Below are 17807 nucleotides of genomic sequence, written 5' to 3'. Positions count from 1 at the left end.
AATTGAATTTCCTTGAATAAGTCTTTTGGACTAATGATCGATGGATGAAAGGTATTTAGTTTTGAAAAAGTTATTGCTATTTGAAGATCTTCTAAGACATCATACATTTCTTGTAAGAATGTGGTAGCATGAGATAGAATTGTTTGCAAAAGAAAGAAATGCTTATCTTCAAAACTGATTTTGTTAAGTCTTTGGACCTCTATTTGAATTTCTTTTATTTGTGATTCCAAAATATTTTGATTGGAAGTTAAATTCTTTGAGAGTTTTTGAAAAAGTTTATTAGAATTATCTATTATGGTAATTTGTTCTTGCATTAAAAGTTTTATATTATTTTCGTTTTGCATAATTGAAGTTATTGCTGAATCATAGCGCTGAGCATCCTCATTATCTAAATTGCCGGTTATACTTTTGACAATACTGCCTAATCCATTTATAAGGCCTCTTTTTTCGCGAGTTTTAAGAGAGAATGGATTTATTTGAAGTATTTGATTTTTTATTTTTTCTTTTAAGGTTGAAGCTAAATTGTATGAATTAAAATATTCTTTTTTATATAAAGAACAGTTTTCTATGTTTTTTTCTAAGTCGTATATAGTTTTTTGCATTATGAGGTATTGACTGATAATAGGGTTGATGTCGTAAATTTGAATGAAAGTCCAGTAATCAATTATGTTTTGCGAGTTTCCTAATTTCATTGGTAAAAGTCCGGGGTTCTTGGATACGTCATGAAATGTTACGTCAGGTCTTGCATGTTTGATGTTGAGGGACCTGCAACAACAGGGGTTTTTAATTCTTTTATATGGACTACCTCTTCTTTATTGTTCTTTTTGTTTTTTATTTTAACTTTATTATTTTCGAGTAGTTCAATTAGTTCAAAAGGGCCTAAGAATCGTTTAGATTTTTTATTTCTGTTGGCGTTATTTTTATATACAATTTGTCCTACTTTAAATTGATATTGATTTGGACCTAGAACGTTTCTTTTATCGATAATTTTTTGTTTTTGGAATTCTAATTTTTCTTTTATTTCATCATAAAGGTGTTTTATCTTTTCTTTATGATTAAATGCATAATCGGTATAATAGCCGGTATTTATAAGTTCACACGGGTCTCTTGTGTTTGTGTGACCAAATGTTAGCTCGAAGGGTGTAAACTGCGTCGAGGAATGGATCGAACAATTGTATGCTATTATGGCATATTTCATTAAGGTTTTAACGTCTTCGTCCTTAAAACGGTCTCCTAAAATTCGAAGGTGTTCGATAAGTGTAGAGTGGAGTCTTTCGATTGGTGAGTTCGATTCATGGTGAAAAGGTGTTGTGAAATGTATGTTTATTTTATGAGTCTTTAAGATTTCTTGAACGGTGGTATTTTTAAATTCAGGACCATTGTCCATAATTATTCTCTCAGGAAGACCATAAAATGAAAAATAATGGATGAGAGCTGAACATATTTCGACTGAAGTTTTGCCTTGAATAGGAATGGCTTGACCTAGTTTTGAAAAGGTGTCGACGAGTGTAAGAAAGTCTTGGTTGTCAAATTTGAAAATATCTATATGAAGCAGCTGAAATGGTTTTCCAGTAGTTTCTGTTAGTACAAGAGGAACATACGGTGGTTTACGGGAATATTTAGATGTTTGACATATGCTACAATCATTTATATACTTTGTTATGTCGGATTTCATGGATGGCCAATAATAATTCCTTTTAAGTTTTTCTAAAGTCTCGGCTATTCCGCGGTGATTACATTTACCTTCGTGCTGGTATTTCATAATAAGGATTCGCTCATCAGGTTCTTTTATAGAGTTTATTAGTTTTGTACATTTAAATAGTTTTGGTCCAGATTGATGGAAGTGGTGCATATAAACATCATTAAATTCGATATACATGGAATCATCATGAAAATATAGGTAAAAAGTCTTCTTATCGGTGGTATATGTTTTTAGGAATTCTAATATAAGTTTGGGATTAGATTTTGGAATTTTGACATGCCATATATTATGTTTCTCGAATGTTTCCCAGTTGACAGTCAATTTATTGTGTGGATTTTTGGAGATAATTATTTGATATGGTTTATTGTTAATAATATCATCCAGTATGGGGATTCCATCATTTAATGTGTTATGGTTGCTGCTAGAATGCGGAGTATTTATAGAAGATTCTGGAGTCTCTTGGGAATGAAACTCTGGTGGTGGTAAATTGACATTATCTGGTTGAAGGTTTAAGTTTGAGAAATCATTAAGAGTTTGTGTTTCGTACTGATGGGGTGGGTCGTTAAAATTTTGGAAATTATATTGGGGTGGTTGAATATTAAGGTTTGTATTTCTTGGAGGAACCAACTGAATATTTTGCAATATTTTAATTTTTGGTTCTGGACAGGGAGGTTTTAATTCTTTTAAAACTGATGTTATATCTGCTGGGTTTAGTTTATTGGGGTCATAGGACTTTAGGAATTGGTCAATATCTAGATCTATATCACCTGAATTATTTACGATACTTTCGTTTTCAATTGCATTAATACAAATTCGTGAGAGTGCGTCTGCGTTGGTGTTTTGGTTACCCTTTTTGTAAATAATTTCAAAATCGTATTCCCTTAATTTACATCTCCATCTTACGAGTTTGCTATTTGGTTCTCGCATATTAAAAAGCCATACCAAAGGTCGATGGTCTGTGTAAATTTTGAATTTGCGACCGAAAAGATAAGGTCGAAAATGTTTGCATGCCCAAACTATAGCAAGTAACTCTTTCTCTATCGTGGAGTATTTTACTTCGGTGTCATTAAGGGTTCTTGATGCGTAGGCGATGGGTTTGTCATTGGGAATGTTCCCTTGGGAAAGGACTGCTCCAACTGCATAGTTGCTAGCGTCAGTTGTCAAAACAAATGGTTTGCTGAAGTCTGGATATTGAAGTATGGGGGAATTGGTGAGAAGTTGTTTGCAGTGGTTAAATGATTTAATGAACTCGGGGGTATGAATTATTTTATGATCTTTTTTAAGGCAAATCGTCATAGGCTTTGTTATTTTGGCAAAATCTTTTATAAATCGACGATAATAACCAAGTAAACCTAAAAACGACTTCAGAGCTTTGGGAGAATTTGGAATTGAGAAATTTTTTATTGCTGAAATTTTGTCTGGATTAGGTTTAACACCTTCAGTAGTAACAACATGACCCAAATATTGGACTTCCTTTTTTAAAAATTCTGATTTGTCCAACTGAATTTTAAAATTGGATTCACGAAGTTTGTCAAAAATTTGTCTTAAACGGGAAATGTGTTCTTCCAAAGAACTGCTGAAAATGACAATGTCGTCCAAATATACAAGACAGATTTCATTTTGAAGACCTCTCAAGATGTTATCCATGACTCTCTGGAATGTCGATGGGGCATTCTTAAGTCCGAAAGGCATTCGTTTGAACTCGTAATGTCCATTTTCAGTGGAGAAGGCGGTTTTTGGGATATCATGGGGATCCATCTCGATTTGATGAAAACCATTGGCCAAATCAAGTGTTGAAAAATATTGGCTTCTGCCAAGCTTATCCAGAATGTCTGTAATTTGGGGAAGAGGGTATTTGTCATCAATCGTTCGTTCGTTGAGCTTACGATAATCTATAACAAGTCGCCACTTGCGTTTTCCGGAAGAATCGAATTTTTTTGGAACGATCCAGATGGGGCTGGACCAAGGGGAATATGAATTTTGGATGATGCCTTGTTCTAACATTTTTGAAATTTGTTGTTTTACTTCCTGTCTATGGACTTCTGGGTAGCGATAACTTTTTGTATAAATCGGTGTGTGATTGTCTAATTTTATTTGATGTCTAATCTGGTTAGTAAAAGTAAGGGGAATTTTTTCGCAATAAAATATATCTTTATATTCTAGACACAAGTCTCGAATCATTTGTTTTTCTTCTATGTTACAATGGTCTAAGCGAATATTTTTTAAATTTTCTTTAAGCAGATTATTTTGCTCTAAGGAAAGAGGTTCATCAACTTCCATTTTTTCAACAAAATTTATATTATGAATGTCAAGCAGTTCAATATCTAGAGGTTTTGTCAAATGTAGGGTTATAGGGATATCCTGAGGATTTGTGACTGAAGTGATGGCAAAATAGTTTGAGATATTAACCAAAGAACCTGGTATTTCTAAATTATGTTCAAATTTATGATAATCTAAAAATCCGGTACCATGTTCAACGGTTACTGGTACTTTAACTATTTGTTGGGATCTAGGAGATACTGTCACTGAAAAATTGTAATTTTGAAAATTTTCATTTGGGATTTTATCGTCACGTTTTTCATAAATTATTGGTATTTCTGCATTAGAAGTTGTTATTTTCCGAGCATTAATGTTTATACTAGCATTTAATTGGTTCAATAAATCTGCGCCAATTAAACCATCGTATTTTTGAGAAAAGTCGAAAAGATAAAATTTGTGATAGCCATTGGTATTAAATAAACTAAAAATAGGAATGTTTGCGACTTCATCGTGATATGTCATTGCGTGGGCGGTCTGAATATTAAATACCTCTTTATTAATAAAATTTTTATAAAATTTGTGTGCAAGGTAAGGTTTCATTAGACTTCTAGAGCTGCCGGTATCAATTAAAAAATGTGCTGTGATTTCGGGAATAAACACGTACGGTAAATCTGATCTTATGTTGTAATTATGCATATTAATTACGTTGGGTATTGTGTTGCCTGAACTTGCTGAAAATTTTCATCTGGTTTTATATTTTCACTTGAAGCGCAAGGATCGGATGTCTGAGTGTTATTGTAGTGATAAAGATCTTGCACATCTGCATAATATGCATTTTCATTGGGATATGGGTCAGATTCGTTTTGCTCTAAGAAATCGTAATAATAATCATCTTGGGAATTATTGTAGCAATAATTATTATTGTCGTTAATTTGTTGTGCATGAAATTCTTGGTAATTTAATTTATGGGGTGTTGGATGATGAATTATGGCTGTGCCTGAACTAGTGTCCATTGGCGTCGGCCTATTTAAATTGCTTCGAGCACTGCGGCTTCTAATTGATGAACTTTGATTAAAATTCGGTCTGTTATTGGTATTTATTGGAAAATTTGAATTTGGGTTTTGGAAAAATGGTTTTTGTTGAAAATTATTTGACGGTTGTGGTTGAGGGGGCCTTGGTACAAAAGATGCATTATTTATTGGAGGCTGTTGGGGGTTTAATGCAAACACATTATTTGAGGGTGGTGTTGGGCGGAAAATATTAATTTCTGGGGATGATTGGGCATTAAATGTTGGTTGTAAGAAAGGTATTGGGAATTGCTTATTATTATGGGGAAATGTTTGTTGATTATTATTTGTAGCTCTAACATGTTGATGTGGATGTGTTTTAGTCTGTGGTGGTAGGTTTACAGTTGTGTTTTGATGTTGATTTCGGCTGAAATTTATAAAGTTTTCTTCTTCGGCGGCAAATGATAGTGCCTGTTCTAAATTAATTGGATTTTTAAGCCTAACTACTAACTGCATGTGATATTTGAGCCCTGCTAAGAAGGTTTTTAAAGCAAAATCATCGTAATGGGCGATTTTAATTCGTTTTTCATTTTCATCAACAATTAAAGTACTTAATTTAGCAAACAAAAGACTTCTGGCATCTTGTATTCTCATGCCGAAATTTAATGGTGGTTCATTTTTATAAGGCCTAATAGAAATTAAGTCTTGTATTAGACAGTCAATACCCCTTTGATCTGCGAATGTTAAATTTAAGGTTTCTTTTATTAAAGCCCAAGTATTTAATTCTGATCTAGAGCCAATTAAATCAGCTGCTCTACCCCTTAATTTGCCTAAAATCGAGTCTATTAAAATTGAATTAATAGGGTCTTCACGAGTTTGACTATTTTGAAAATTTCTTAGAAGATTTTCACACGATAAAATAAATCTTTGCAATAACTTTGGATTTCCATCGAAATGTGGGATGTTATCCGTTTGGTATTTTAAAAGTGGCATATCAGTAGGCATGGTTCTGGATACAACTGATACAGATTCTACTTCGAGTTCTTCCTCCGGTAAGGCAGGTAAAGTATTATTAATATCAGCGGTATTATCAGAAACAATTTGATTTAAATAAGGCTGATCCGTTTTAGTATTTGTTACGGATAACCTTTCCAAATGAGAAAGTAATTCGTCAATAATTTCAGAATTATTTTCAGACATAAAATTAATAAAAAATTACGCAAAATTACGTAACTTGACTAGAAAGAAAAAATAAAAACTTGAATAAATTGTAACTCTAAATCTAACCTAAATAAAATTGCCAATCGTAAAAACAACAGTATATGTTATCGTTTGCAATTGTGCAAAAACGGGAAAATCAAAAATAAAAATCAATTTAAAAACAAAGGAAAAAGAAAGGACAATGAGCACTTACAATAGCAAAAATCCAGCGATGAAAAGCTGCATTCTCTTAGACTTCGTTGCCTATAGGAACCGATGCTTGTGTTCCCAAGCCTAATCTAGGGTTGGTCGAAGTTGGACCGTTGCTGAACGCTCTTCTCCCAATAGATTTGGTCGAAGTTTGACTTCCTCCTGGGTGCTGCCTCTTCGTAAATTCACAAGGTTCGCGATTGCCGATAAACCGTAAAACGGACCAATTCCGCGATTTTTGTCGGATATTGTTCGACTTAGAACTCCGTCGACTGCGCCAGTTATAGATTTGAAAGATGAAAAGGCTTTTTTAAAAATTTATTTTAAGAACGTTACAGCGTTGTGACTTAACTCTACTAATGCTTAAATCTATCTGATTAAAACAATACAAATTACTTCTTAGCTAAAGTAAAAATGATTACAATGCAAAAGATCATATTCAATAAACTAAGGAATAAAATATACTATAGTCAGGGGTTATATGTTCCATAACTCGATGATTTCGTTACTATAAATTCCTATCCATACATTAATTTTTTCAGGATATTATTTGTTTTGCTATATTGTTTGCCATTTAAAATAATGCGTGACACTATGAGGCAACCATTTGACCAAAGTTTAAGTTATAACATTTTTTTATTACCACACATTTTTGCTTCATATTCGCTGGTAGTTTAACCGATTTAATTTTTTTGGCACTGTTCAATAGACATTTAAATGGTGCTTGCAATGATGTGTCCCACGATAAGAGATTTTATTTTGGCATATCATAGTGAGATAGTGAAGTAGTGAATAGTCATAGAAATGAGGAGGTGATTGACAGAACTTTGTCAAATATAAAATTAAATGTCCTCCTGTATGTCTATAACTAAGAATATCTCTATGTACAATATACAAATTGTTGACTGTAGAAGATAAAGGGACAGTCTAAAACATATAAATTATTATTTTAAAACCATTTCAGTTGTTAGTACCATTTTTTCACCACAAATTAATAACCTACCCATAGTTAAAGGAAGATGCTCCTCTATGCCCTATTCCCTATCCCTATGCTCCTCTATTGTCAACTACTTTAAAAGATATAAATAATTTGAGACTAAAAAATATAAATGTTCATTCAAAAGTCCTTCTAGTTCTTAGTGCATATGGTCTATTCGCTTAATTATGCATTATTGCGGCTTCATTTAATTGTAGTGGTTTAATATTTTTAATTAGATTACTCGAGATTGGTCCTGGTGTTGGTATGACAGTTAGCACTTCCCGTATTTCCTATTGTGTTCGAATCTCGTATTCTAAGTCTCTATATTTAACGATCTTTATCTTGTATTTGTCTATGTATTTCGCTCTTAAGTTGTTGCTGTTATTCAAATAAGGAATATTATTCAAAGTGGTTTTTCTAGAAACTTTGTTAGAATTAAGTCAAGTCTATTATTACTTACCCGATTATCTACGTAGGTACAGTCTAGTCCCAGTGCAATTTATGCCCTTCATTTTTAAAGATCGCTTCTGGGGTATACTTGTATAATAGTACTTGTTGGCAAAAAGTTTAGTTTTCCTACTAGCTTTTAATGGAGTATTCTAGCTGTTAGGTTTTTATATATTGTTAAGGCAAATGTCTGACAACCTCTTGAAATATGCTGTATACGTTACGGCTAATGTAATTATTCTGGATATTGTATATAATAACCGGTAAATTTTCATGATAACCAGCAAGTTTGGCGAATGTAATAAATTCATTTGTATTAAGATAAATTTGCTTGCTACATTAACCGTCGTTTTCTACCCAGCCCAACCCAATCCAATACCCTTTGGAAAATATGTAGAATGACTTGTGAAAGTAATAAATGTATACATATTTATCAAAGTTGTTTTTCACCACTGTTTTTGGTATTTAGATATATTAACCGGAGAATATACTTAATAACCACTTTATTACATCAACCGTAACCTATATACTCGATGCTTCACATCCGTATCTATTTACATAGTGTGTCACATAATGTACTTCGGTTTCAGCCTTCCTAAAAGAAAAAGAATCATATATATACGACCACTCAGATTCTGTTGTATTAGGCTTCCTATTTTTTAAGTACACTACATCATTCCGTATAATTCGATAAGTTATTTTGTGAGTGTGTTTTATGCCTAAATTTTATAGGATTCTTAGGCGTCTATTGCTTTGATGATTTGCGCTTTTTCATCAGAAAATTACCTAGTTGCAAGTTATCCCTAACAATGTTAAACGATGCGCCAATTCACTAACTCAAACGTGAGAAAACCGTTCCATTATTTTTATCATTTGGTCTTCTTGGTTTTGTCTAGCCGCTAGCAGCTTAAGATCGTAAATACAAAATCATAAGATCAGAAAATTGATTCATCGCATGACAATATCATACGAGTGTAGGAAATACGTGCACGAAATACGTGCGAACTGATATTCTGCTTGTTTGAATACTGCTACCGTATATAATTTAAATACACCTATAAGCCATTCATTTGGCATGATAACAATGTCCCTCAGAAATCAATGTAAACAACGAAAAGGTTTCTCTTTTTGTTATACGCTTTATTGAAGTTAATAGAGTCAATGATCAGTTGCTTTTTGCAGCCCATGGTGCCCCAGGTGAAATCCGTCCGCTGAGTTGATATGATGTTATGATCCGCTTTCAAAGTTTGTATATGTGATTTATAATTCAAGACATAATTAGTTTGTACAATAGAAATAAGCAAGCAATTAGCCAATATTTTTATTAATTTCTTCCATCCTAACAGATAACAGTAGATGGTGTATTGACCATTGTTTTTTAAGTCCAATAGTTTTGGATGTGATCAACCCCTAGTGTCTTTTTCAACCTTAAACAGTTTCTGTTTCATTTGGTTATATACCTCTCATTTTGTTCATTCTTATCTCTATCCTTGCACTAAAGTTATACTCACCTATTGTTGTTGAGCTCTCCAGAAATTATCAATTTTCGATGAGTAAGCGTTATTTTTCTGGTTTAAAATAGAACGAGTAATAAATATTCTGTCAATAGCTTAAGGTCTGGACAGAGCATTTTTTCTGGTCGTTCAAATACTGCGTTATTTTATTTTCTATTGCTTAAAGATCTGCACCTACAAAAGAATTAAAGTGTCTGTTTAAGGAATGTGCCTTTGTGAGTTGCCGGCCAAAACCATACCTGGCTACAATTAATCGACTTCAGAGTGAATTCATGACGAGGCAAATAATGTGAAAATCTACCATGTGTAATTTAAGTACAACTATAAACCGTGAATGTATCACCGCATCAAAGGCTTTCGGCGATATAGGCAACGAAAAGATATCTCTTGTGATTGTAGGTCTGATTGCAGATTACAGAATCTATTAACAGTTGCTCTTTATAGCCCATGGCGTTCCTTGTGCGTCCTGTACTGCTGTGATGTTATTTCGGTTGCAATACCCTTATGCACGTTTTGTAATGTAAAATATAATTATTTTGTACAAAGTAGATAAATAAGTTAGTGACCGATATTTTGCTGAGTATTGAATGTAATGGCTATCTTTTGATAACAGGACATCAATCAGTATCTGCAATAAAAATATTTTGAGAATTTAAAAAACATCATAAAATAGAACGATTTGTTAGTGGTGTATTAAATATACATGTTTAATCCAATAGTTCTAGAAGTGACCGGGACCTTGGAATCAGGTGCCTCCCAGTTATGTAGTAGTTAAATGATGTTAGAAAGTAGTTTATAATACAATAATATATATATATATAATATAATAAATAACTACAATTGTAAACGGTAACCTAAATAACTTAAATGTGATTATAATGATTATTATAATTATTAATAATAATACTATTATTACAAAATATTCTTCTGTTAAAGCATGTATATTTAAATCTTACAATATTGAAAGACTATTCACTAGAATTACCGTGGAACTATGGACAGCTTGTTTGCTTGCAACATCCCTGGGGCAACGGTGCCAAATAGTATAATGTAGAAATGGCACAAAAACACTTTATAATATCATAAAAGTTTGTCACTTATTTTGACACGCACAAAACAAAACTACTTTCCCTTTAATAAAATATGAAGTATTAAATAAAATAATCAAAGTCAAATTAATAAACGTAGTTAACGTATATTATAAAAAAGAGAAACAAAATCGTAACGCTGCTTGATCACATTGTTAATGTTACCGACACAAGGTATCTTTACCAGTGACGTCGTCAAAAATATTTACCTGATAAATATCCATAGACTAATACTAGTTTATGCTTTAAATAAAAACAATAGTACTGTTTATGGACTATATGCGTTTTTTAATTATTATAATATGATTTTATAATATTTCGTGTTTAAGGATACGCATTTTTAACATTTTAATATGTTATTTTTCAACCAAAATAACAAAAAAATAAAATAAGTCCTGATAATAAAACCATGGAGAAAACTCGAGTTTTTATTCTTTATAGCCTATGAGTAGATAAGTATTTTTAAAAAAATATTTGAATTTAAAAATATAACGATTCTTGTATTTCACACAGACTAACTTCACATTCAGGTTTTTATTTAGGTTTATTTTTATGATCCCCTATTTTATGTTTATAATGATGGTTCTCCCTTGATATGATGTTATGACAGTATCGCATCATTTCTCCATGATGCGAAATAAAGGGCATACGTTTTTATTATCGTGACAGTTCACAAGAAGACTCACATGAGACCTTTTTTTAACGCAAAACTAAAAAAAAACACAGAACTTCACAAATGCCGAATGTAAACACAAAGCCGTTTGACAAGATAACACTTCGCGCATCACTAAGCTTTTGCTTACGGTGATGCCATTCTAAATTTCTTAGAAGCAGTTCTAGGAATAAAAACAAATTCTTTGCTTTTTATTACTTTTTTTAAAAATTAAAGATATTATTTTTGATCTTAGGAAAGATCTAGGAAATCTAGGAAATCTTAGGAAATCTATTTCTACTTTTGATTTTTAATCCAAAATTTCACCACAAATAAGTTAAATTAACATTATTATATGTGTTAATATATAACTAGAAAATTCCTCAGAGGTGAATATTTTTGTAAACAAAACATCCCTTTGCCCCTAAGCACATGTTGAACTCAAAACAAAGTTTTCGTTTACTGATTCTAGTTTTTTAACATTCTGATTTGAAAAATTTTTTTTATTATGTTACAAAAAGTATGATGCCACCGCGGTAGTTTGTCACTTGATATGATGTTATGACAGTATCGCATCATTTCTCCATGATGCGAAATAAAGGGCATACGTTTTTATTATCGTGACAGTTCACAAGAAGACTCACATGAGACCTTTTTTTAACGCAAAACTAAAAAAAAACACAGAACTTCACAAATGCCGAATGTAAACACAAAGCCGTTTGACAAGATAACACTTCGCGCATCACTAAGCTTTTGCTTACGGTGATGCCATTCTAAATTTCTTAGAAGCAGTTCTAGGAATAAAAACAAATTCTTTGCTTTTTATTACTTTTTTTTAAAAATTAAAGATATTATTTTTGATCTTAGGAAAGATCTAGGAAATCTAGGAAATCTTAGGAAATCTATTTCTACTTTTGATTTTTAATCCAAAATTTCACCACAAATAAGTTAAATTAACATTATTATATGTGTTAATATATAACTAGAAAATTCCTCAGAGGTGAATATTTTTGTAAACAAAACATCCCTTTGCCCCTAAGCACATGTTGAACTCAAAACAAAGTTTTCGTTTACTGATTCTAGTTTTTTAACATTCTGATTTGAAAAATTTTTTTTATTATGTTACAAAAAGTATGATGCCACCGCGGTATAAGATAAATGTAATTTTTTTTAATTAAATTTAAGCATTTTTTTTTGCTATAAACCATCATTTTTGGTTATATATATGAAGTTTCTCTAATACTTCCATTCCATATTAATTTATTATTCTTTATATTTTTAGATAAACTTTACCTGCACTAAACCACTTTTAAGATATCAGCCTTTGACATGGAATACAGTCTATGAGATGGACGTACCTTTTGCCGTTGAATCCGATATCTTTAGAAAAAAACCTGAATCGCTAAAAACAAAAAGAAGTGTCTTAGAGAGAAGGATACTTTTTGATAATTTAAGCGATTTTGTAACTTTGTAAGTTTAAAAAGTAACACAATTCTGTTGAATAATATAAAGAAAAATTCTTGAAGCGCGCATAATGTTTAATTATTTCTGCAAATAATTATGTTTTAGAATGGGTTTGAATGGACAAGCATGTATACAAAAACTATTGTGTGAAGCAGAAGACTTTATGAAGCTTAAACAAAAATCTTTACTTGAAGATCTGGTTAAAGTATTATTTAGGTAATAACTAACTCTTGGATGATAAGTATTTATTTTTTAAAATTACGGCAAATGACGTTTATATTTTTTATGCCTAATATTTATTTTTATTAATTTTTGTAACGCTTCCTTGTATTTATCAAGTAAACGTTACAAAAATTTTATAACTTATATAATTTATTAATAATCATTAATAATATTTTCATATAAAAAATGACTATTTTCTCAGTTTTATATTATTATTATCACCTATTTATTAAGATTAAGAAAAAATATATTTCCGTAGTTTTAAGTGAATTACATCGACCTTAAAATTCTAAATTGGTAAAACATTGAATTGACCTAAATATTTTTCCTACTCAAAAATATTTCATAAAATAAAAACTATAATTTCTGAAATTTAAAATGAATTGATATCCAATACGATACCACCACTCTAATAAAATGTGCTCTATGCAGAAATCTACTAGCCGTTCAATAATTCTTTGCACTTTGTTAACTTTATACCTTACACTTGGACTTGGACACCATATATTTTATACCTAAATAATGTAGGTTAAAGTTAAGTCACTTCAATATTCTTAATTATAAGTGTAATACAAAAGTACTATCTAATATTTAGAGAAAATAAAGGGTTGCCCTAATAAATACTATTTTATATTTTTGCATTACTCTTCATTCTCTTTGCAGTAAATCAGCGATAAATTTTGATTATCCTCGTGAAGATGGTTTTGCCAACAGAAGTCATAGAATCACATACCTTTATGTGATCCGTAGGTAAATTTTAGGCAATCTTATCGGTTGGCTTATATGTGACTTGATAATGAAGTATACAATTTTTCTACCAGTCTCTTTAGCGAAGTGCATCTTGAGTGCTTTCTCGACTCTGGGGTTAGAGCGACGTAGCTCTTAATTTCCGATACTTCCGCGAAAAACTTCAGCTATTTTTCTAGACATTTGTAAATCCTTAGCCGTATAATGTGCCTGCGCACACTCAGCACAGTAGCAATGAACACTCGTCTAAGAAACTTCAGATCGCATGGGAACCAGAATTCTCTTCCCATCTCTATTTAAGAGTCTCCTATACTTTCATAAATGACCGATCGATAGGCAAGCAGGAAGAAATAAAAAATACCCCAGTCTCTTTGGTCGCTAGAGACTACATTAGCCAAATACCGACTGATGGTTTTATTCATGCATTCCACTAAGTCATCTGACTGCGGCATAATACAGTAGTCCTCATCTTACAGATCATGTGATTAAAAATTTCGCCCTTGGACCAAACGTAGCTCCAAAGGTACATTAAATTGGTAGATCCATTCTTTAATCAAAGCATCGGCCACAGTAGGGATTTTATTGTTGATTGGTAGAAGGTATGCCTCAACCTATTTGGTAAAGTAATCCACGAGATACTGACACATTAAAGCCCTATACCAGTCCCTTATGTCTGGCTTGCTATTGACTTCAAGATGTCCTCCTGATACTCGATTTTTGTAGCAACTCCTAAAACTGTCATTTAGGCACAGTGATTTGCTTCCTCTTTTCTTTGCCAGTAGTCAATTATTAATATAACTTGACATTAACAGGATACTTTTATTAACAGGATATTTTTTTTCAATATTAAAAACATTTTGATATCTATAGAGCAAATGCCTTAACCTCGTTCTTTGTTTCGGGCCTTAGACCGGTGTCTGACGACGATATAAGTTCTTCTAATTCTTTCGAAGTGGCTGCTCGATTGGTTTCCATAGCTGCAACGTATTGAAGTATTGCTGAAATTGCAGACGGGTGTCCTACCTCATTGCACTGGTTTATTAATACAATATAATGATTGGCATACATTACTTTATTCATTACAGAAATACTCCTATCATCACGCACTATACGACTTTCACACTGCTATACTCCGGCCAACACACTTGTCATGCTGCAGGTTGGAACATGAATATTTTAATATCTGTGGTCTTGCTATCAACGCAGCTATCCTAAACGATCTTCCTACGTTCTAATATCAAATTTAATTCTGGAAGTAGTATTAGAATACTGTAGCTTTTCTTACAATGTAAAACAACTTCCTCATCGTCTTCAGGATTCCTTGCTTACAGCTTAACTCGAAGCCCTTGATGTCCATTATATCTATCCCGATAATCACTTTATTCTTAATCTCTGCACAAATCACAGGTAATTTAAATGTGGCTTTTCTTATGGTAAGCATGAATTTTGTTTCACATTTACTTGATTTCCTGTCGCTGTGCGTAGAAGCCTTTTTTTTTGCACCTGTATGCAGCAGCACAATGCGATCGCATTAACAAAAACAATGTTGATATGATGCTGCGGCGAGAAGACCTGGGTGTTATTAACTGGGATTGCTGTAAACAGATGGATGATAGCACCCGTTGCATCGACTCTCTTTAGTTTTCCGGATTAGCGGGAATGAACTTACGCTATATGGATAGTGACTTATTAAGTGACCTGCTTTGCTTCATTTTCAGTACTCCAACACTTATTAAGTGACCTGCTTTGCTTCATTTTCAGTACTCCAACTTTTGGTTCTGGCTGCTGCATCCTCTAATTACCTTCTTAATCATCCATTTGACCGATTTCTTAAAATCGTCTTTCCCAGAATCCCTTACCGAACAGGAGCCCAGCTGTTATTTGTGTTTCTTACAGCCTCGAATTCAAGGACTCATGTTAGTGCATCTACTAGTCTAGGTGGATGAGGCACATCCACCTCATTTCATCATCACAAAGTGCATCCAGCAATGCTGGAACTGCCAAACTTTCCATATCCTTTCCTGGACATCTGCCAAACATGCATTATAAGCTTCAAATTCTTACAAGGATCCCCCCCCGACTTTTGGCACCGATTTTTCAACTACGTGTGATAGACAGGTTTTAGGTGTGACTGGCATCTCCAAATGCCTCACCAGGTAGAAAAAGTCTCTGATTCATGCTCAACATTCTTCGTAGCATGGTGGCAGCATCCCTTCTTAAGGACAACAATTCCTTTTGCAGTCCATCAGCTTTTCCATTTTCACACACTAATAGTTTAATTTATTTTAGTTCATTATTATTTACTTTTCATCAATGTCCAGTTAACTGAGGTACAATTCACACCCGTGACACCAATGTGGCATTTTTTAGCGTTCGGTTGAATCTGGGCTGGGATTCTAAAATCACGATTCGACACGATTACTCGATATGACTGATTCTAAATAAAATGTTTAGTCGTGAGTGTCTTGCGGATTGCCTAGTTTTTAACGATTTGTCGACGACACGCTTGGGCATATCGTATACACCATACGATATAGCTTCTTCCTTTTTTTAATACGTGCGTAATGTAACAGCATCCTTTTTTAAACGTATTTGTTTTATTGTTTACCAATAGTCATACCAGGCATTTTTAGTTATTATATATATTATCTATAATACCAGGTTTTCATTAGTATATCAAGAAGCAAGCTTTCTTAAACACAACAACTAATAGATTTAATTCGACCTTATTTTCCACAACCTTCTGTTAATAATAGAGGCAGAGGAAATAGAGTTACCATTGAATGGACAGTTTTAGTACATATATCAAGATTTTATGCCACATATTGTTACCAAAGAAGCATTCGACAAGATTTTAAATCTGGAATTAGCGAAACTACTGCAAATCGTTGGATCCATAAAATTACTAAAATTATCACCTTGCTTAACCGATTCGTTAATTTCTCAAATATAAAAGATTGGAGAAATTAATAAATTAACATTTATAGAGAGATCCAATTTCCCTGGTGTTATAGGTACTATTGATTGCACCCATGTTGCCGTATTAAAACCAAAAGTAGATTAACACAACAAGTTTTTGTGATTTTCCATGGTGTGTGATAGTGGTGGTTTAAAACGACATTTTTTTATTTTAAAGAAATAATATAGGCATATACCTATTTAAATAAAAAAAAGGCGAAAAAAATTAACAAAATATATGAAAATTCTTAGTGCTTATCAATAGAAAAGAAAATTGACGTTTCCATTTGTCAAATATTAGGGAAAATACCAAATATATATCAAGAAACCTAAATCAAATCGAATAAAACGAGTTTAGCCGACGATTGAAATTTAGAATCACCCTGCTCGTCACGACTGAGTCGCGATCGAATTCGAAGTCGTGATCGTATCGAGATCGAGTCGTGATCTTAGAATCCCAGCCCTGAGTTAAAAGTCACACACTAAAATGTTTACTTGACTAATTAATAATAATTTACACTTTTTTTACGTCGCGCCAATATCGCGAGAGCTCCTTATGTACTAGCTAAACCATTGTTCCACGTGTCTCCAGAGATATCGCGCGGTGTGTTTGCTGCCTACGCTACTGCGTACATATCCGAATGACGGAGAGCAGCTATAATATATAGTATATTAGCTGCGATTAAGTTTTAATAATTATTGGCTTTTCTACGCAAACATTAAAATAGTAATATTTTATAACTCTAATAATAATTATTACTTTTTTAGGTTCTACAAAGAATCCCTAAATAATTACGACCATAAATGCGATGAAGAAGTTTTCAGTATGTGCCCAATATCACTGCTTAGTATATTTATCAATTCATCAATCATTAAAGAACAAGAGGAAAATATTATTTCTAATGATTTTTTAAATAACCATATTATAGCAATGTAATCAGGAAAGGTTATTTATAGCAGTTTGATTTATATACATTCAGTAATAATTTGTAAAAATTACCTTACGTATATAAATTTGCATAATAATAATAAAAACCTTACATAAGCCTAATATTTGTATTTCATTTCCATAACAAATATAATATTCAATACAAGAAAGTTGTTCTTAACCCAAGTAACGATCCGATATTATTCATATATTGTAGGTACATCTACATAAAATAACTAAAAAAAAGGAGTTAAACCTATGTCCTCAAATATAAGTTTTATTATAAAAAATTTATAATAAAGTAGGTGCGATCAGATGTGCTTACTCAAGTAATTTCTAGTAATATAAAGCCCTTCTCTTGTGGACAGTTGAAATTGAAAATTACAATAGCAAACAGTCTTATGATGACAGGGAGTCATCATCCTATTAA

The 17807-nt window shown here is 32.2% G+C and overlaps 1 protein-coding gene across 1 annotated transcript in view; it reads left to right on the top strand.

The window, feature by feature from the left end:
- Positions 1-17398, top strand: part of LOC126735634 (uncharacterized) — a 31554-nt gene extending 14156 nt beyond the window's left edge. The window contains exons 2-4 of the mRNA XM_050439697.1: positions 12341-12528; positions 12628-12738; positions 17218-17398. Of these exons, the coding sequence (XP_050295654.1) occupies positions 12341-12528; positions 12628-12738; positions 17218-17386 (468 nt within the window). The 3' untranslated portion in view covers positions 17387-17398. The remainder of the gene's footprint in view (positions 1-12340; positions 12529-12627; positions 12739-17217) is intronic.
- The last annotated feature ends 409 nt before the right edge of the window (positions 17399-17807 follow it).

Source organism: Anthonomus grandis, chromosome 4 (genome assembly GCF_022605725.1).
Source record: "Anthonomus grandis grandis chromosome 4, icAntGran1.3, whole genome shotgun sequence".
Lineage (NCBI taxonomy): Eukaryota > Metazoa > Arthropoda > Insecta > Coleoptera > Curculionidae > Anthonomus > Anthonomus grandis.
Note: the sequence above shows the minus strand (reverse complement) of the source record. Positions and strands in the feature narration are given on the sequence as shown.